The 22,148-nt window shown below is 43.2% G+C and overlaps 1 protein-coding gene across 1 annotated transcript in view; it reads left to right on the forward strand.

Moving 5' to 3' along the window:
• Nucleotides 1–14,608, forward strand: part of SMYD3 (SET and MYND domain containing 3) — a 633,981-nt gene extending 619,373 nt beyond the window's left edge. The window contains exons 11-12 of the mRNA XM_024210270.2: nucleotides 4,551–4,659; nucleotides 14,130–14,608. Of these exons, the coding sequence (XP_024066038.1) occupies nucleotides 4,551–4,659; nucleotides 14,130–14,231 (211 nt within the window). The 3' untranslated portion in view covers nucleotides 14,232–14,608. The remainder of the gene's footprint in view (nucleotides 1–4,550; nucleotides 4,660–14,129) is intronic.
• Nucleotides 14,609–22,148: the final 7,540 nt, after the last annotated feature.

The following is a 22,148-nucleotide window of genomic DNA, read 5'->3' on the forward strand; positions in this document are numbered from 1 at the left end:
CACAATGGTAAATAGGTTGAGAACTACTGAAGTAGTACTTCCCGCAGTGCCCAATCTCCACAGTGTTCCCTGGGTGTGACTCAGCCTGCCCTTCCAGTGACAATATGGAAATGCTAGCCATCAGGCTCCACAGACCAGGGTTCTCGTCCCATGGATCCTGACATCCTCTCAGTGTCCCCAACCGTCTTCATTTACAGTCTTGCCTTACCTGTTAGTTGTAGTATGGGGTTAACCTTCCTTTACACTGTCAGACTTTGGCCAGAAAGGTGGACTCGATGGAACGCTGGGCCTTTATTTCAGCTCTCAGTAAGTTTCTCTGCTCTTACTATACCTTAGGCCCAGATAAATCCATGAAAATCCTTCCTAGATTGAAGCTCTAAGATTCTTTGAGCCTTAGTGCTTTTTAAAGTAGGAGTTTCTATGTAATTGTCTTTAGCCTCTTAGTGATGATCTTTAGATGTCAATCCCCTGGCTGGTGAATCTGTTCCTGAGTCTTAATTTTAACAACTTGTTTTGATCAGAGCAACTGTTGGGGATAATATATTGGTTCACAAATACCTGAGACATCATCTTAGTCCTTTCCATGTGCCAGTTTTTTGATAGTACACCGGCCTGAGGATGCCTGGAAGAAGCCAACAGTATTTTGCCTGTTCACGTTTCTCCCAGAAGAGCTGCACGTTGCACAGATTCCTCTCGTAAGCTTGCCCAAAGGATATGCCTACACAAAAGATGTTCCAAGAGTGCAACAGATTTATTCCAGAAAAATGATGATAAATAGCTATTTCAAATGTCAGCACTAAGGCTTGCAAAATGTAACTAAACACATGCATAAGATCAGCACATAAATCAGCACAGTAAAACAGTTTTGTAAATATTTATGTGCTCACGCTCGCTTCCTCTACCACCTCCTCTTAAATTTCCACTTGCGTTAGTTTATGGCTGGAAGTGTTCTTGGTTGTGTGCCTGACATATTGTTTAATTGCCTTCTGCTTTGTCTAGTATCATATATACCATAATCCTAAATCTTCACAGATTCCAGTTATCTTAAGAACTGGACACAGAATCTGTCCCTGTATCTAAATGGATATTTATCTCAGATAAACCTTATGAAATCTGGTCTAGCTCCACTGACATCAGTTGTTATTATTCAAGATTGGGGCCCCACCATTCATGACATTGCACAGACACAAAGAAAGAGACAGCTCTGGCCTTGAGAAGCTCACAAGCTAGAGCCCCAATAGTGCATGGGCAAACTGCTGTGCCCACATACAGCCCTGCTGAAGGCAGAGGGGCTCTGCGCAGGCTCAGCAGGGGAGGGAGGGATAGCTCAGTGGTTTGAGCATTGGCCTGCTAAACCCAGGGTTGGGAGTTCAATCCTTGAGGGGGCCATTTAGGGATCTGGGGCAAAAATCTGTCTGGGGATTGGTCCTGCTTTGAGCAGGGGATTGGACTAGATGACCTCCTGAGGTCCCTTCCAACCCTGATAGTCTCTGATACACATGGTAAGGTCAGGGCCTCCAAAGCCTATTATTATTATTTTATATTCATGTTCATTTCAGTAGTGCCTAAAGACCAACCAAGAATAGGGCCCTGTTGTGCTAGGCACTGTACAAACACAGAGTAGCAGCCAGTCCCTGCCCTGGAGAGTTTACAGATGGACACAGGGTGAGCGGAGGGGTAGAACACACTAGCAAAGTGAACCGTGTGATGGTAGCAAATGTCATGTTTGTGCCATGATTTGTTTTAGGTAAGTTTAGATAGGAGGGAATCCGATAAATGGAAAGAAAAGGGAAAGGAAGGAGGGTGAAGGAGACAGGGCAGGGGAGAAAGAGGATAGACAGGGCAGGCGTGGAGTGAAGCTAAGATGAGACTGAGGGCAGGGGAGGGAGACAGTTGTAGCAAACAGGCAATCAGCACAGGGCACAGGAAGTCCAGTCAAAACTGTAGAAAGTTCTCGGACTGTCAGGAGGTCCCTGCTTTGGCTGCTTCTGCAGCAGCTCTGGCTGGTTCCACCCCATATGGTGGGGAAGCAGGGAGGCACCATTGGGTCCTAGTGACCACAGAGCTGTGGGTGGTGGTCTTCACTACACAATTCTGGATCTGAAGGGTGCTGCAGGGAGAGGTGGCCCAGCTGGGACCCATTTTACCCCATCCCCCAGTGTAGTAGTCATATTGACATACAGGTGGTGGGGATAGAGGCATACAAACAGGTATGTACCATTTATATAGATATTAGAAGCTTTTACTAAGATATTGTAAATGATTGCCAGCTAACAATGTCTACCCCTTAAGTCATCATTACTGAAGTTACTATTACTCCTCTGTAACCACACTGGAATCTGGCCTACTCAGCTTCTATTACATTTATCCGCAAGTGTAGTTGGTGATGGATGTCCCCATGCCAATGGATGTAACAACCAAAACTGAAAACTAAAAATAAACCTACTGGTTATTTTCAAGTGTTCAAAGCAATTGTCTGTTTGGAGCCATGGATTCTTGAAAACTTGGATTGTCATATTCACGAGCTACTGACACCGCTACTGCTTATTTTTTTCCTTCACTCCAGTCTAGTCGTTCTCAATTCCTTTTGGTCAGAGATTCTTGGTAGTCCATCGATCCGATGATGACAAATCTGTGCAGATCATCTATTGTTGGTCTCATGGTGTGCCCTCTGAGGACTGTACAAGCCAGTTCTAGAGGTGCACATTTTGCTGCAGATGGTGCATGGGAAGTTCACGGTCAGTGGATTGTGTGCTGCTGGTGCTCTGTGACATGGTTTGCGTGCCTCTTGTAGACGCCAGCAGCGGTCTTCCTCAAAGGCAATGCAGATATTTCTGATTGTTGCACGCCACTGTGTTCTGTCGCTGGCGGCGTCCTCAAGGTCAGAGAAAAGGCCAAACAAGTCATCTTGCAATCTAACGCATCCCCACAATCCTTTGTAGTTACAAAGGATGGGGATTTTGAAGGCATGGGATAATTTTTTTTGGCCATTTTAAGGATGACTTGTCTTTTTCTGCTTGAACGGGGGCTGTCTGGGTGAAGAGGCTGTTGTTGCTGGGTCTCATCCATACTGTGCATGTGTCAGAAAATATGCATCTTTGTATATCTTCACTGCAGCTTTTTGGAATCAATAGAAACTTTCTTTGTGAAAACACTTTACATGATGTTTACATTTCCATACTTAATTTGGAATTTGTAATGAGGGAACCTTCTACTTCATTGCTATTGAAATAGTTTCCTATATTTACTGAGGGTTGCATTTTCAGCATAGAGTGAAAGGGGGAAGTAATTTAGCCCCCTTTCATATGGATTTTCTGTGCATTTCCTGCACATCCGACTTGTTCAAATCATTTAATTTATCAGGTTATTTATTTTTAATCCCCCAGACACTGGGTTTGATTCTCCTCTCACCTAAAATGGTGTAAATCAGGAGTAAATCTGCTTAAGTCAGTGGAATCCCGTAGGTAAGGACAGGGTAAGTGAAAGGAGAATCTAGTCCACCATTTTGAAAATGTTCCTATTGAATTGTAAAAGAGGACATGTCTCTTTCTAGGGATTTTATAGTCAGTGCTTCTTCCAATGATTATACTTAGAAAGAACCTTTAAGAGTTCATTATAGGTGTAATGGAGAAAATGGATTATTCATATAGTTCAAATGTGATGCTTTTATCCTTGCTGAATCATATGGTTTGGTCCTTAATCTTCAATGTACATGATTAATAAAGATATGCTCTGTGATTTTGGAAATGCAGAATGGTTGCCATACAATACTGACATTTCCACAGTATACGGAAGGTAATTAGTGATACCATAGCATTACACGGTATTCCTTGTTCTAAACACAAGAGGGCATGAATCGCAATTCTGCTTTCATCTGTCTAAACTAATGTAAGTCAGGAGTGAAATGGAGAGTTGGCCTTGTGTAAAACTGAGACAAGTGAGAGCATTTGTGAGATAGCAAATACATCCCACCTGCTCTCGATACCTTGTCCAGACAATGCCCAGGCCTTTGACAAGAAGCTTCCTGGAACATATTCTCTCCAACTGTTTTCTGGGTAGGGAACTCCACAGACAGCTCTCAAAATCAGCACACACACACAGTTTTTGTCATAAGGTTCCCATGCGTTTCCCCTCCTGTGGACTTGCCTTGAATTTGGAATCCAAGGTTGGGCTCCATATTGAAACTTCCCTTTGAAAATGAAATTGCTTTGGTGGTATTGAGACTGAAAGTCTCTCTCTCTTTCTTTTTTTGAACACCAAGTACTGTAAATGTGATTGTATTATCCAACAGTAGTGTATGAGATAATCCCATCCCCTGTCACTTTCTAACAGGATAATGTAAAAGACATTCCACAGAGACAGAGAATAATAATTTGTTAATTCCCCTCAGTATTTCATGCTTCTCAGTAGTGCAGCTAATTTTCTTTTAGTACTTTATTAAAATTCACAATGATTTTGCAGTCCCACCCTAATAGCTCTCCACCGAGGCAGAGACTGTGAAGGTGAGAGCTGACAGAGTGACACTATATTTTTCCTCCTCTTCTCCACAGACTGTATTATTCCAGCTTTCATCCCTTGAGGGCTGTCCAGATGATGAGAGTGGGCAAATTGCAGCATACTCAAGACATGTTTCCTCAAGCACTGGAGACCTTGAAGCAGGTCAGTGTTGCCTATTGCGTTCCTCCCCTCCCATATTCTCCATGAATCCTCCATATATTCCTCCCCTTCCAGCTCTGATTGCACCTTACTCTTCTGAATACCATTCCCCAGTCTTTCTCTCAGTGCCAGCTCCCCAAGTAATAACTGCAGAGCGTGGTGATGGGTCATGGTTGCTTCGTGTTTCAAGTGCAGGCTTCCTTTAATATCAGTCATTTTTAATTACTAGTCAGTAGCACAAAGGTGCCATTAATCACCCCCTAACCTTGAATGGAAAACAGCTATTAAATCGGAGAAGGGTAAAAATATTTCAGTGCCTTACACTGTTCTTCCCCCTTCTTCGTATTTCTGATTATGCCCTGAGTTGTTCCTTGTTGGAGTGGGTGTGAAGGGTAAAAAAGGAGGAGTAACTGGTAATGCTAAATGGCCAGATGCTCTCCTCCGCCTCCTCCTACGGGGAAGGAAAAGTGGGTGTAATTCCAATCGGAACTGTGGGAGGAGGATAGCAATGGTTGCGCTGCATTCCCCATCCTCCCTGCTCCCAAACAGAAGCCCCTCCCCCCATTTCCACAGGTTCTGGGCTCTGTGAGTTGAGAGAGGAGCTCAATTTGTTTTAACACTTGCGTTTTCTTACAAGCCTACTTCAAATCAGTGAGCAGCTTCTGTTAATCCCTGCTGGTTTTTATCATTCCAATTCTTTCTCTCACTAGGATCTGTTTTGGCAGATGCTTCCTATCTAGTTATATTCCAGGTTTAAGTCGTCCCTGTTGTGCCTGAACTGAGTTTATATTCACTTCCTTCCACCCCAGGCTCTGATCTGCCCTGCTATTATATTACTATTATTACCATTTTAAAAATATTGAAGAAAACACACACAGAGGCGATTTGTATCTCTGCTCCACAGCAGCTTTTGGGACGTTAGGTTATAAGTCATTTCCCATCCCAAGCCCACAGTAAGATTTGCTGCCCCAACGCCTCCTGGCTACTACTTTGTATTATTGATGTTGCCCATTCAGAGTCAGGCCTGAAGGAGCTACACACAGTGAGGCCCTATCCCAGTCTCTCTCCCCATCTCCGGTATCTGACACCCTCTCCTTTTTTCCTCTGCTCATTGCCTCAGAAAGCCATCTGCTCCATCCTCCTGTCTTTTTGCTGCTAGGCTAGAGCGGGGCTCAGCACTGACGCCAGACGAGGCTTTCTGTTCACATTGTATCACAAAACACAAGCGCCACACAGCACCTAATTGGTATGCTTTGCTACAGGGCAAGCTGAAGCAGCAGTTTCATTTTACACTCACTCCCATCATGTTCTTTGTGGGACTCGCGTTCATGTGAGACCTGGCGCTACCCAGAAGCTGCTACCGTGTAGCCAAGCAAGCAGAAATAGCTGATGCTGTACATAGAGGACCCGAGTCTTCTCTCACTTACATTAGTGTAAATCTGGAGTAACTCTGATGAAGTCAGTGGAGATACATTGTGTAAGTGGGAGGAGACTTGGGCCTAAAGAACATTTTCACCCCAGGGCTGTGTGGAATTCTGGAAAATGTCAAGCCTTTTCATCAGCTTAAGCTATATATCGATAAGGTTATGGCTCCATCAGACCTGGGGCAAGGGCAGCCATTCTCACAAAGAAACAAAGCCTATTCAGCATTCCCACATCCCTAGCATACACAGCCAGAGTCATGGCTTTTGGATGCATATGCACAGCTCCCATTGAAGTGAATGGGAGTCCCATGTAGGTATCTGGGCATTATATTTTCCCCAAGTGTGTAAGTTAGCAAATTAGAAGAAGTGATCCTCATGCCTGTCTGCCCCCAAATCATCACCTTCTGTGCTGTATAATCATTTACATTGAGCTCAGACTCCTTTCCCTCCAGTACTCGTTGTACTCTTAAATGATAAATGATTCCTGAGAGATTCTTCGCTCAGTAGAAAGGAGCAATAGAAAATGTCATAGATTCAGATGATTGTTACTGAAACAAAGGAGCACAAGCTACACAGAATGAGGTGGGCCTGGGACCGAGGATGGCCCTGTTGTTACCCTCTGTCTCAGGAGATGTGGGTTCGACCCTAAGTCCCATCACCCTAGTATCTGAGAACCTCACAACCTTTAATGTGTTTATCCTCACAACACCCCAGTGCGAAAGGGAAGCACTATTATCCATTTTTACAGGTAGGGAAATGAGGCACACAGAAGTGTGCTCAGTTGCCCAACATCACACCGGAAGGCTGTGCTAGAACAAAGAATTGAAGCCAGGTCTCCAGAGTGCCAGGCCAGTGCCCTACCCACTGAACCCTCTTCTTTTCCAATGGTTCTGTTTCTTGCTCTGCCACAGACTTCCTATGTGGCCTTGGGCAAGTCACTTTGCCTCTGTGCCTCAGTTCCCCACTTGTAAGACGTAGCGTGAGAGACAAGCACTAAACAACAGCTTGGTACAGGTGAAGATTGCAGCCACTGACAGCAATACAAGCAAAATCAGGCTTAGTGTATTAATGGTCACCTGCTGATGGCCCCTGAGGACAATGGAGCTGCACTGATGTAATGGAGAGCAGAGTTTGTCCCATTCTTGTTAACATGATGTGGTTTGGTTCCGTACTCCCTGAATTTCAAGATGTAGATGCACTAAGATCATTTTGCCTCTTTCTCCTCCCTTTCCCTGGGATGGTCCTTGTAAATGATCTTGATTTTATTCTCAGTTCCATGAGAATAACTGAGAGCACGCTATGACCCAAAGTATAGATTTATATTATTTTATTTCTTTTCCATTTATCTTTTATGTTTGTTTAGCAGTGATGCAATTGAGGAACTTAAGAGCTGTATCCTTCAATGCAGACATTGTCTGGGTTTTTGTATTCCCATTACTTAACATCCATATACTACATGTGTAACTTACTATTTTATGTTCTTTACAAAATTGTTTACAGATTGATTGAGGTTTAACTGATTATGAATGTATGTTGAATAGTTGATAACGTCCATGTTTTTAATAATAAATTAATATTTAATGTGATGTCTGTCCTAGCAAGTCTTAGTAAGTTAAATCCTCACTTGATAGGTTTAATTGAAATTGTGTCCAATTGTGGTTATTAAAAAACCTGATGAGAAAGTAATCAATTCTGGTTCCTTTTCATTTTTCAGAAGTGAGCCATATGGCTGTCAGGATCGAGCTAATCTGCGTTGCCATTTCCCCTATGACATTTATAGCTTGCGAACATGCGCAGTTCACTGCTCAGGAGATGGAATGAGTCCTCAGTCCCAGTTCTGCTTTCATAGATGTTACTATAACATTCTAGTGGGCGAACATGCATCTTGCCCGGTATTTGTTTTTCTGGTTATCTTATGTTATTGTAGGAAACTAGATAGAAATGGTCATCAGGAGAGTCCCCACAGAACTGGCTGAATGCATTATTCAGATGACCAAAGGGGTGTTTGGTTGTTTTAAACTGTATTGCCAGTTTGGGGTCAGCTTGCCACTTTACGATCTGCCTTGAGTCAGGGTGGCACATAGCTGTGTTTCTCCAGGAACTGACCAGGGAGGGAACAGTGAATCACAATCTCCAGCCTTGCTCCCCTCTTTCTTTCGTGGGTGAGTAATCTGCTACTGATCTTCACCTTAGCTAATTACTTCCCCCTCTGTGCCAGCTCAGCTGCACTGGTTGGTGTATTGAGGAAGCCAAAGTTGAGGGTCCACCCATTCCCCATGCTGCCTGCCCTCTCCTCATCCGCCTGCGCGAAGGTGGGGAGATCAGTAATGCAGGTAACCTGTGAAGGGGACTAATGGGCTACCTTGTGCCACCTTGTTTCCCTGTGCAGCATCATAAGGGCAGGTCACATCCTGCTCTTAGTTTGAGCCAAGTTCTGACCCTCTTTTAGACTGACTGCATGGGACAATACTCATGTAAATCAGAGTAGAATGTGGCTTCTTATGCTAAATCCATCCCTGGTGTAACTCACATAAAGTCATAGAGTTATACTGGGGCTGGATTTGGCCCTTTGCAATTAGATGTGTTAGAGTCCCTCCCTGTTCAGGACCTGCTATACTCTAGTCCTCTATTTAATGCATTCCAGTACTGAATAGCATCCTTCCTGGAACATTAGCCAGACTGATTTCAGTGTCAGTGTTCAGGAGAAGGATTTGGGATAGGCAGAAGAAATTGGGATCTGAGTGAGATTCACATCACTCACGTAAATCCCATGTAATCTGATTTCCATAGCCACTACTCCAGCTTGTGGGTTGACAACCCACTCTGCATCATGTGTGCAGTGTATTGACACCCCCGAATACACAAATTTCATGCCCCTTCCCCTTGGCTGCCCCTATTGCTGCCTTCCATGTCAGCCTATGTCAGGCCACTACCAACACCCCCTGCACCATTCATCTCTTGTCTCTGCAGCTCCAAATTGGGGGTTAAATGATGCAAAGGACCTTGTGATGGCCCTCTACACCATAGTGAATTTCTGGCCGTAAGAATACATTAGATCCTCCAGTAGGAAATGGCCACATTACAGGGAGGCAATACTGTACTTCTGGAATACAATCTGAAAGGCAAATTTTAAGAAAGGCAAATTAATTTCTTTTTTTATTGTTATTAGCTAGACTCTGTATTGCTCGTGGTTTGGAAAAATGTGACCTCGCTATGGAATTGTGCTATAGTAAAATATAGACTGTCCTTGTAGTGGAAAAGCTTTCACACGAAGTATGTGTACAAGAGAACTGCCAAAAGGAGGATAGGTATTAAGAAATTTGGTCACACTGGCTAGCGTACTCAGAAGAGGAGGACTGCACAGCTGCCAAGCCAGAATCTTTAGCCAGGTTCTTTGAATATTAACCTGATCCTGAACGGGTAATGTATGATGTAGTATATTAATGTTTTATTATAACTTTGCCTTACTAAAAAGTTTGAAAAAAAGTAAACAAGGGAGAGTAAGATTATAGTTCAGTGAAACCTTCGCCAGCAAATAGCTGTAGCTGAGCCACAGATTGACTTTGAGGAGCCAGGAATGGTTCTAATAAACTGGCAATAATGGAAGTGCACTAGTGTGAGCTATCAGTGCTGCTCCTTCAGGTACCTTTTCTCCTGTCATATTAGGGCAATGGCAGAAGTGTGTGTCTAGAGCACATGGGAAACCTCTGTCAAGGAGAGAGGTACGATTAACTTCTAGGGCACTGGTTGACCAAAGCGTTAAAAACTGATTTAAATAGTAATCACGTATCACAGTTCAGGAAGGTAATTCCTCACCATTCAAAGCCTGTGCACAGCTGGGCTTTGTTTGGGGAACTAAGTGGAGCAGGGGGCTGGAATTCACCTTCCATCCCATAGCTGTTCCATAGGGCTGCAGCACACTTCCTTCTTGGCTTTATTCTATCTGGGGCGCTTGGATAATGGCCACTGCCCCCATCGTTCCATGGTTTTGTGACACTTGAGGCCTGGCTGCACAAGGTAGGTTGGGGCAGTGAATGGCTGGGCAAAGTTCAGTCTCTGCATTTACCCGAGCACAGGAACTACTTGCTTCTGGAACCTGTTGGGCAGTTATCACCCTTAAAAGGCCTGGAAGAAGGGCTGGGGTCCCTCCCAGCTCACTTACCCTGGATGACAGAGCACACGGCATCCTACTAACAGGCGACACTACGTGGTTGGCTTCCCTGTGAACCATGAATCTCTTCCTGAGGAGATCCAGCTCTGCGAGCAGACCCTCAATGTGTATCTGGTCCTGCCCCCGGCATTCTATCCATGCCATTCTATTCAATGCAGAGTCCCCACTGCCCAGATGTTTTGCTCATGAGTCCTCTGTTACAGCACTAACCTGGCCCTCCACTCTCGTGTGCCCATCACTATAAATGAGCAGGATCAATGTCTTCACAATAACCCCAGGAACTGAGGTAGTGGCATGATGTTTATAAACATGCAAATAAGAAAATTTTAATTACACTATGATGACACATTAGCCAGATGCTGAGCTGTGTCCTTTCCTAGCATAACCCAGCACCATTATTACCCTTTGGTAAGTGGAACAGAAAGCGGGGTAAATCCTCTCACCCCAGTTGCCATGCAACACCTGAGAAATCCCCCTTTATATAAACAGATTTTTGTTTTAGACCCTGTTTCCATTCTGTGTTGGTAACAGTAGCTGTGATTATTGTAAAATGAGGCTGAAAATCTAAAGGCATTTGTTCTTCCTTTACTCTGTGTAACAAGCATTTGTTTTAATCAAGAGACACAGGCGAAACAAAAATAATTTCTCCAGTATACTGGCCTTCACATTGTACCGCATCAGTGCAATGCAGTTTGCTTTCTTCTTTCATCATGATGGAGTGATGCATCAATACATTTGCATACGGATACATGCATCTTTGATGTTCGGCACCTCATCCAATCCAGTGAAAATCAGACACAAATGAATGTGCTGTGCTTTCATTTGCATTCACAGAGGCACATTCATACCAATCATCTAATGGGTTTTTATATTCTTGAGGGAGAAACCGTGTGGCTGATGACACTATGCTCTGTGTTGCAGCGGTACGATTACTGTAGTTCTTTATAATTAGATTTATTCCTTAAACCGAGAGGGAGACCACAAGATCCAGCCTCAGCTCTGTTACTTACTGTGGGAAGTCTGGGAAGCTTAAGAGAACAGGCTAGTGTTCTGAAAGCAGGAACTGCATTAGCATTTCTGAGTTTCAGCTTGGTAGAAAATATTTTACAGTGAGTGAAAATCACCCCAGGATAGCAGGCCTGCACAAGGCTCTCAGCACCACTTAAACCCTCCAGTGGGTCCAGGATTAGGGTTTAAGATGTCATTGATAAATTTGCGATTGATTTTAATGGAACCAGGATAGGACCCTTAATGCAGGGTTTAATTGGGGCCTTCTGCAGTAAGGTGATGTTCACCCTGGAAAGACAAAATGAGAGAGATCAGATGCAATATTTGCCATCGTAATGGTGACGTGTTTGGGAGGGAAGAGAAGTGTTATGCTCATTAATGGTGACTAGAGCTGGGTGAATGACTGGTTTTTTTGTTCGCTGGCAGTTTCAAATCAAGGGGGAAGAAATGTGGTTCGGGTCGAAGCAAAACTGAAAATTCCAAACAAAAAATTGCAAATTGAAAAAGTCCATTTTGGATTAAATGAAACAGGTCGTTTGACCCAAAATGTTTTGTTTCTGGGCATTTTTAAAGGGCTAAATTCATAAAATGGCCAGGAGGCACTGCCCATGTTGTAATGTTTAGCACCATTGTTAGGAACTCACCAGGGGAATGGGAGATATAGGTTTGAATCTCCACACTGGAGCAGGGATTGGAACCTAGGTTTCCCTCTTTCCAGGTGGGTACCCTAACCACCCCACTCTAGAGACCATCATGCTTGTTCCCAATGACTGCTCAGGTATGTTATACAAACAGGAACCGTTTCACCAGGAGAGACTGAGAGCGCAGTATCCCAGAATAGCATACAAACCTGGTGGTTAGGGCACTTCACTGGGTGAGGAGAGACCTAGGTTCACATTCCTGCTCTAGAGTGGGGATTTGAAGCCAGGTCTTCCACATCCCAGCTGAGAGCCTAACTGCTGGGCTAAAAATTAGATGGTAGGCACCCTGTCTTCCTCCCCCTCTTTATATTGTGAATGTAGCCTGAATTTTTTTTCAGACTGAAACTGACAAATTCATGTCAAGTTCACAAATAGTTTTGGATCAAACAAAACTGCATTTTGTGGCAAATAAACTATTTGTCTGAAAAATTTTGCTCAGCTCTAGTAGTGACATAATTTCAAAGGAAGGTATATTATTAAAGATTATTTTTTTAACACAGGCATGCCCAGGTATCTGGCTAGCTAGAATGAACCCTGAGACCTAGGCATGCCCTGGTCTCCAGTCAGCTAACACGGACACTGCAATCCACTGCATTTGCTACTTATGAGGCCACACTGCTATTTTTCCAGGTAGTAAAATGCACCTGGCAGTGCATCCCTCACTGAGCCATTCTACTCTGCACGGCCAGGATGGCTCCTGTACCACATGAGTCGCCATTAACCACACTTAACCTTTTGCATGCCTCTGTCAGATGAGGGCTGGTTTTTACTCTGGTAGTTTTTATATTTCTTTTCTATTAAAAAAACACTGTGTATTTTAATACCTAGGGTTGTGTGACGTGACAGAAATTTCCCACAACTTTGTTTAAATGTTTTTTTGACCTTCCCCCTAGAAGTGGCAAGTTAGTGAGGAAAACCTGGAATATTAGACCAGTTGACATGTTTTTGCAGGGAAAATAATTATGCCCGAAAATGGGCACATGTAAACGCAAGAATTTAGCAAAATATGGCCAGGTTTGAATTTCTATAACATAAGACAAGGCACAAATTGAGGATTTCAGATTTTATTTCAGATACTTTGGGCACCTGAAACAAGGCCGACAATGTTTCCATGTTTCTATTTGACTTAGAAAGATATACTTTCCCTTTTTTACTGTCTGGCCCCAGTGATAGCTCACAGCCTACATAACACTCTGCAGAAATCTATGCACTTTGTGATTTGCTTTGTGACTGCTTTCAGAGTTGTTTATTCAACTCCCCCTCCCCCTACACACACACTTAAAAATAGTTAATTGGAAGTAAATGTAAAGATAGTGATAGCAGGTATTTGCCTCCATTTGTCAACCTCTGAATGCTGGAAATAGAATATTATTGTTCTGTTTACTTTTTCATCACATCAGATAATATATATTATTTCAATTCCAAATAAGGTTTCAGAACACTGTTTAAGAAAAGATTCTTCCCCGACAGCAGAATGATTGAAATCTGGTCTCTCAGACTTGAGAACCAGAGCAGGTATCTATCAGAAGCAGTATGAATGAATCGGGAAATGTCTTATGAGAAGTAATGGCCTTATTGTGACTTAAGATGGGGACATTTCAGGAATTTCTAAGGCAGGGAATCACCAGCACAATAGAAAGGGAGCAGCAGAGTAGGTGGCATAGGCAAGTCCACATGTAGATTGTGCTCCTAGAGCAGTCACTCGCAACCTTTCCGGACGACTGTACCCCTTTCAGGAGTCTGATTTGTCTTGCGTACCCCCAAGTTTCACCTCGCTTAAAATCTATTTGCTTACAAAATCAGACATAAAAATAAAAAAGTGTCACAGCTTGCTATTACTGAAAAATTGCTTACTTTCTCATTTTACGATATAATTATAAAATAAATCAATTGGAATATAAATATTGTACTTACATTTCAATGTATAGTTTATAGAGCGGTATAAACAAGTCGTTGTCTGTATGAAATTTTAGCTTGCACTGACTTCACTAGTGCTTTTTATCTAGCTTGTCATAAAACTAGGCCAATATCTAGATGAGTTGATGTACCCCCTGGAAGACCTCTGCATATCCCAGGTTGAGAATCACTGCCCTAAAGTGAAGCTGCAGATGTGAACTTGAAGGTAAGAGATGGTGAACTAACTTGTCCCTTTTCCTGTCTCTCCTCAAGGCTTATAACATTATGAAAGTAACCCATGGAGCAGATCACAGCCTGGTGCAAGACCTGATGAAACTTAAGGAACAGTGTGAGGCTGACATGCGAGCACAGTGAGGATGATCTCAGGCTGGAAAACTAACATTCAGGGGGAAAGGAAAGCAAATCTTTTTTGTACTGACATTCTATGACCTGAGCCAAAGCCCTCTGAATTCATTGGAATGACTCCCATTGAGTTTGGTAGGCTTTGGATCAGGCCCTATTTCCTTTGCTAAAATGTTTAATGTTTATTAGCTTTGCTGTTCTGTGGTGTAATTTTCCTCACTGAATTCAAATGTGGAGGAATACAGGCCATTTTCAGAGGGAGTCTGCTCTCTGGGAAGCAACATAGTAGCAAATAAGTCTTAGCAATTGATGTTAAAGTTACATGTTGGTAATAAAAAACATACCTGTATACAGAATGCTGCTGTGCACAAATCAGCATCTTCTTTGGCTGTTTATGAGGTGTTTTAATGGTCCCTCTCTATGTTTATTTTTTAATAAATGGGCTTGAACCAAAAGCCCAGGTTCAAATGTCTCTGGACATAGGAAGAGTTTGAAATCCAGTCAGACCCAGCCAGTACTTGTCTCACCATTCTGTTGGTTTCCTTCTCCCACTCTAAACTGAATGCTTCTTTCCAGGCTGCTCTTTATGTGTAGAATGACCTCTGAATCCCAGCATGTCAAACCACCACCGTCCTCCGGGCTTATTCAAATCCCTCCATACCCACGATTTGTGAATTCATAACAAAAGAGTAAATATGTAGTTACAGATCCTCATCTCTTGTAAATCCATGTAGCACCATTTAAGTCAATGGCCAATTGACTATGTAAGTTTACACCGGCTGAGGATATGGCCCCAGATACATAATCAATAGATCTATAGAAAACATAAATTATTCCCTCCTCTTGATTTCCCAGCATATCTGGTCTCTGAAGACCTGATTCAAAGCCCATGGAAGTCAATGGAAAGACTCCTGAGAAGCTGAGTGAGTTTACCCTCTAGATTGTAAGCTTTTCAAGGCAGTACCTCTCTTTAGTTTGTGTCTTGAATGGGGCCCAGCTCATGTATAGCAATTCCCGATAATATAACAATATCTATATTTTACAAATGTCTCCTGTCTTTATAATGGACTAAACCGAAGCATTGGATCAGAACATGGCTAAATTTAAGTGTTTGAAATTCTGTTCTGAATTTTGCCGCCATCTCTGTTTTCTTTAAGGGACATCATTATGATTGTGGGGTTCCTCAGTTCCAACTGCTTTAAAAATGACCTCAGAGACCTCTCCAGATCAGTGATCCTTTTGCCTTCTGCTCTAGATCCACATACACAGATTTAAGGGCTGTGCACAAAACTCCCTCAAGATCTGTGGCTGTGCTGCACCGTCAGTTACAGACCAAGGCAGAGCAAGAAGACTGTGGATTATCAATTTGCTGCCAGGCTGATTTATATATGGCCAGAGAAAATGAGGAGCATGGATCAAACACACTGATAGTGCAGGAGCCATGCATTTTCAATGTGGGAGGGGAAGGAAGGAAAGGACCAATGTAATCCCACTCCTAGCAGCAGCCAGTAGGGAGGCAGGTGAGGGGGAGAAAGGCCCTTCCCCTTGCAACAGCCATTAGTGGCTGGGATCAGGGGAGGCAGGAAAACAGAGGAGACCACTCCCTGCCAGTAGAGAACCAAGCAAAGGAAAACCTTTCCCTCCTTTCCATGCAGGAGAGAAGGAGGTGGAAAAGAGCTGAGGAGATGCTCTTCCCTGTGCCTTACAAAGTTACTGCACCCCTCATTCTCCTAGATTGGAATTAATTGGACACATAGATTCATAGACTTTAAGGTCAGAAGGGACCATTATGATCATCTAGTCTGACCTCCTGCACAACACAGGCCACAGAATCTCACTCACCCACTCCTGTAACAAACCCCTAACCTATGCCTGAGTTATTGAAGTCCTCAAATCGTGGTTTAAAGACTTCAAGGTGCAGAGAATCCTCCAGCAAGTGACCCATGTCCCACGCTGCAGAGGAAGGTGAAAAACCTCCAGGGCCTCTGCCAATCTGCCCTGGAGGACAATTCCTTCCCGACCCCAAATATGGCGATCAGTTAAACCCTGAGCATGTGGGCACTACTCACCAGCCAGCACCCAGGAAAGAATTCACCTGATCTGAGCTGAGAATGACTTTGCAAAAATCTCTCTGACTCTCTATGCAGGGTTCCAGCACTAGACATCAGATTGATCCAACAGACAAGCCCTGCATTCTCACACAGGGTCCCAGATTCTGAATATAAGACACTTTGTTGGGTTATCACAATGTTTTGATACGGTGGCTCTTTACAAAGTCATTCTATGATGAAGTGGCTTTTCTTAAAGGTTGAACTGTACTGCCTTAGACCATAATGTCCAATTCAGACCTTGTGTGAGGTCAATGCAGTTCCATTATGGAGAAACTTCACCCATTATCTCCATTTTTCTCTCATCAGTTGTATGTTCTTGTTGGTGGGTGGGGTTAAGAACAGATACAGCTTCCTGGCTTTTAGTGGAGTTGCACTTGCTTACACTAAACCTGAATTTGAACTTTTTGATGCAGAGGCTAATAGGTTTCAGCTCATGTTTCTGTTAGATATATTAGCTCCTTGAGGACCTCTTGTGTTAACTGTTAACAATGTATTTAATTTCTAGAATAAACTGAAAAGTTTAACATCGAGGTAATTAAATACATCCAATGTGTACATAATAGCTCTCTTCTTTTTTCTTTCGGACCAAGGGTAAAGATTTTCAAAAGCACTTAAGTCCCATTTTCAAAAGTGATTTAGGCACTTAGTCCACATTCTGTTGTCTTTCAGTGACATTTAGGTTTCTAAATGCCCATGTCACTTTTGAAAATGGGACTTAGGAGCCCAAGTCATTTAGGTGCTTTAGAAAATGTTACCTTAGGTCTCTTCAGTAAGTCTGTTCTATCTAACATTATGGTTCAAATCTGTCCTGTGCAAAGATCTGCTCAGCATGCAAAACAGTTTCTCAGGCTGATTCTCAAGCTGTCCTTGCCCAGACGTAAATTAGAACAGACGGGGGCTACTGTAACTTACGAGAGCTGGCTATGGTCCCTAAAGGAGCTGTAAACTGGCAGAATGGAGCTGTATTGTGCCCTGCCTTGATACATCATTTCCTTCTCCGCAACACCTCATAGACTGGGGATTGGCAACTCTACACCAGCTGAGAATTCACAGCCTGGCACGTGCAATGAGATTCTGTCCCCTTTGCGCAACTCAGGCAGGACAAAGGGACCAGCGAGTCTGGCCCTATACATTCTGCTTTTCCTACAAATCTATTAATTGTAAGCATACTTCAATACACTTATTTCATATTTCTTTAAGCAGCAACTACACTCCTTCCCTCCACCCACCCAAAATTATCTGCTGGTGTGGTTGCACGTCAGTGTGCAGAGAGTCATTTAGGACATAAGGATGGTGCTGAATTAAGAGATCATTTCACATAGTGCTCACTGGGGGGAGAAGAGCATTTCTTGGAGCGCACGCATTCCATTTTCCCCAAGCTCATCAGCAAGTCAGCTGTTATTTGCCAGTGCTGCCGACTTTAATTTTAACACAGAAACAGATGTTAACAAAGCCAAATATTTACGAGGAGCATTTAAACCGAAAAAATTTCAAGGTTTTGAAAACATCACTTAAGGTGTGTCAGTCCTCACTAATAATTTATTGTGGCTACTGTAGACGTGTCTGTCATTTAATTAATCTATAGTCATTGTGAAGTCAGGTTTTTCACACCAGTAACCTGACACCATTAATTACTATGAGATGAGACCACATTTAAAGTGAAAATGAACACTCTGGGCATAATTTATAGGCATGGCACATGACTGCCAACGTCGGGAAAGTTCGCCTGTCAAGACGTTTGAATTTGTTCCAGAGTATGAAGCATCCACTTGCCCGGCAGTAATATTCAAAATGCAGAGCATTTCTGGAGTGCATAGCAGGACACGAGGCCACAGGCCAAGTTGCTTCAACCTCCCAAGAAGTGCAATAATCCCCACATAAATTCATAGCTTTGTGGGGTTTTATTACTATGATGAACAGGAAATTATATGGGGAAAAGGTCAGATCCAGGCATTTACAGGGATTAGTGACAGAGAGCAATGGCATGGCTGTCAGCCAATCAGAATAGTCCAGATGTACCCAGAGTTCCAGATCTATTTCATGGTTGTAAAGGGACACTGGCATGTTAAAAAGCACCTGGTGTTATATAAAAATGAGCTTTACCTGTGTTGCTAACACTTTATATATGTAAAACTGAAAGGCTTGTCAGAATCTGAGGGGTGAGCCTGCTATGTCTTATATAGTATGTGCTGGGTGAGTGCATTCCAGCTGTGGTGCATTCACACGCATGTGCATTCTGCATATGGGCCAACACTCCCCATCTGTGTTCCATGCCACTCCCATGCACCCTGGGACCACAGCCAGGCATGTGGGCATGTTTGATATTGTGGAGTGGCATGGAGTGGGGAGAGACAGCATTCTGCTGAATCCTTCACAGCAAAATGGCTAGATAGCAGGGAATAGGCTAAAAAAGTGTTATGCTCACTGTTGAGTAGTCATGAAGGCATATGCTCCAGCACATGTGGGCCTAAACTAGAGCCCACTGAAAGCAATGGAAAGATGCCCATTGACTTTAATAGGCTTTGAATCAGGCCCTAGGATCAGGATGCCACTGCTGCATCAGTACTCAGATAGAGTCTACGCTCCATGCATTGTTCCAGCCACACTTCCTTAGTGCAGGAATGTAGTCAGTGCTTTTCATTCCTTATTATTTGTATAATACTTACATGTCTCTCTGGTTGGACAATGAAAATAGCTCCGTTTTATATGTGTTTTATATTCAGTTGCTGAGCAATTTCACTTTGAAGTTCACATGCACAGCACTACCAACAAAGCAAGGCATGTTGTTGCTGTTATTTTTCTTTTGCAGTTTCAATTCCAGCCTATTTTCTTCAAACACATTTTCTGGCATATGAGTTTTCAGAGAGCCTGGAAAATTAGAAGGTGCAGTAACTTAAGTGAGCTAAAAAGGAACAAAAAGATGCTGGACAACAATTGAAATTTCAAATCGAGATAACTTTTTAAATCATCTGTAACTCAAAAACAGTTTGCATTGTCTTCAGTCTGTGGTGAACCTGCTAAGCAGGGGACTACAACTCCCATCAGCCCCCCCCCCCCGCTGTACTTCCCTTTCCCCAGGCTAGGTAGGAGGAAAGACCTTCCTTGACCCAGGAACTGACTGGGCACTCTTGGGAAGGAGCGGCTGCGGGAAGCTGGAAGCAGAGAGGAATCCCCAGGAGCTATCTGCAGAGTCCTGCATGGCACAGACTGTGACTGTCAGACGTCCCACCTAGGTACAGGTTTGTGTTGGGGCTTCTGGGGGCGGGGGCAACAGCAGCTGGGTGGGGAGCCAGCGCAGAGGGATCCCAATGAGAGACACTAGCTAAGCTTGGCCTGGAAACCTGTAAGCTCCTTGACTGACTAGAAACTGGACTGCAGAAGGCGCTCCAGCCATTAGGCTTGAAGAGCCCTGACTCAGTTGAACTGCCTCAGGGGCCCAAACAAGAACCGCTATTGCACGCTTTGAACTCTAACCGTTTAAGCCACAGTATCTAGGTTATATGCAACCTTTTACTTTCCTGCCAGGCCTAGTAAAAGACCCTTTTCCATAGCTATGTGTCTGGTTACTGGGACTCAGCAGGGCTAGCGCCTACGAGGCCTAGCTGCTGAAGCACCTACAGTGCTTGCCTCTGAGTCGCGGTACAGCTGGCAGGCTACTGGTACTTTTGGCCTTTGGTGTACTCCAGCCTGAGCAGCTGTAATAATTACACATCTCTGTAGAAACCTTCTTCTTTGACTTCAGAGTAAATGTGGCAAATTTTGGGCTAAGTCAATTTTCCAAGCCAAAGCTAATGGGGGACAGAGGGCTTCATGAAGGAAGCAGATTGAACTGTGAAGAGCCTGCTTCCTCACTTTAATACCTAAGGTACTTCAGAATCTTTTCAAAAACCATGAATATATTTCTAGTTACTTTAAGGTGTAAAACTAAATGTAGGGTTAAATTTGACTTGGCAGCATTCCTTAGTTAGTGCTTGAGAGATGATATTGGACAGCAGTTAAGGGACTACAAAGTCACTGGAACTGATTTTTTGGAAGGTTATATAGCACCAGCACATAGGAAAAAATTATAGGTGTGTTACTGCTTTGTAAAAAGTGATCAACTGCAACTGAGGGAAATTTCTAACTGTCAGAAGACGATTTAGGCTTTAAAATGTGTTGCTTTTTAAAGTCCAGTGCAATGCATTTGATCCGGGTCCTTAGTTGGGTCAGCTCTGCTCATGGAGCAGTGTTATTCTTATTTTAAAAAATAGGCCCTTAGGTTCTACACATAGCTTGAGAGACCCAAATGGAGTACCACAGCGCTAAGCAATCGATACTGGGATTTAAATGTGATGGCTGGCGTTGTCTGCAACCTGGGCACATGTACAGTATTTAATGATTGTGAATGGGTTTTTGCTAGCAAAACATTTCCCAGTGATCTGCCCATTGTTTACTTCAGGCTGCTTCTCTATTCTATGATGGATGTTTTTAAAAAAGCCAACTCCATTTAAACATGTTGATGCTTTTAGACATTGCGTATTTTTAAAGCCATTCACAAAATACAAAGGGTATTTCCCTCTACAATTTATTTGGATGAGTTTCTCATCAGTGGAACGTTCTTAATAAGCACAGTCCAGTTTTTATGGAGGTTGTGCCCAATAGGAGCATTTATACTGGATTCAGAAATAATTCTCCCCATGTACATGGGAAGGAATGGCCTTCTGGTTAAGGCATAGAATGTGGAATTCTGGGTTCTGTTCCCATCTCAGCCACAGATTTTATGTGACCTTGGGCAAATCACTTCGGGTTAGATTGTGAATGGCCCCAAATGCATGCACAACTGGGCCCAGAAGGTAGTTCTAGTCATTGTTGATTCTTGGGAACGCTTCCCTTCATTGCCAAAGAAGGAAAAAATAAAGGAACAAGATGTGGCTATAGATATGTTTAGAACCTATATGTACTCTAAAACCTTAGTGATCATGAGAGCTCAGAGAACTATTTGCAGGAAATTAATGTACCTATTGAATGTAGCCAGTTTTTCCAACGAAAAACTATCTGTGAAGAGATGACAATTTCCACAAATGTTTTAATTGTTTGCATTTGCATGTTTTGTGCTAACAGGCGGTATCCTATGGACTGGACGCAGACTGCAATGTGTATCGCTTTGAAAACTCAGTCGTCACAAATTGATACGGTGTTTTGACAGGACACATATAAAAGGTGGAATGTTTGTGTTCGTGGCTGGGTGAGCGTAATGCTTAGACAGCAGATTTCTAGTGAAAATCCTCAATTAGAAATGTGAAATTCACTCCCCGTTACTACTCCACAATATCCACCATCAGGAGTTCAGTGAAAATTCCTGAGAGTAAGGTAGAGATCTTAGACCTCAGAGTGCTTTACAAAGGAGAGTATCATTACCCCTGACTTTAGAGATCATGAAAATGAGGCACAAAGAGATGAACTGACTTACTCAACTGATCACCCAGTATCATACTGTGATTAGAACCCAACTCTCTGAACTACCAGTCCAGTGCCTGGTTCACAGGAATCTCCTTCCTTAGAGGTTTTTAAGGCCCGGCTTGACAAAGCCCTGTCTGGGATGATTTAATTGGGAATTGGTCCTGCTTTGAGCAGGGGATTGGACTAGATGACCTCCTGAGGTTCTTTCCAACCCTGATATTCTATGATTCTAGGATTCATTGGACCACAAAAAGGCCCAGAGCATCTGGACTGGCATCAGCAGATGCTGGCCAATGCACTCTGGGAATATAAGACCACCTGAATTAGTTACACAGGCATGATTAGCAAGATTTGTCACTGAGCAAAATAACGATTAGAA

The sequence above is a fragment of the Terrapene carolina genome, unplaced genomic scaffold (genome assembly GCF_002925995.2).
Source record: "Terrapene carolina triunguis isolate 2854851 unplaced genomic scaffold, T_m_triunguis-2.0 Scaffold85, whole genome shotgun sequence".
In the NCBI taxonomy this organism is placed as follows: domain Eukaryota; kingdom Metazoa; phylum Chordata; order Testudines; family Emydidae; genus Terrapene; species Terrapene triunguis.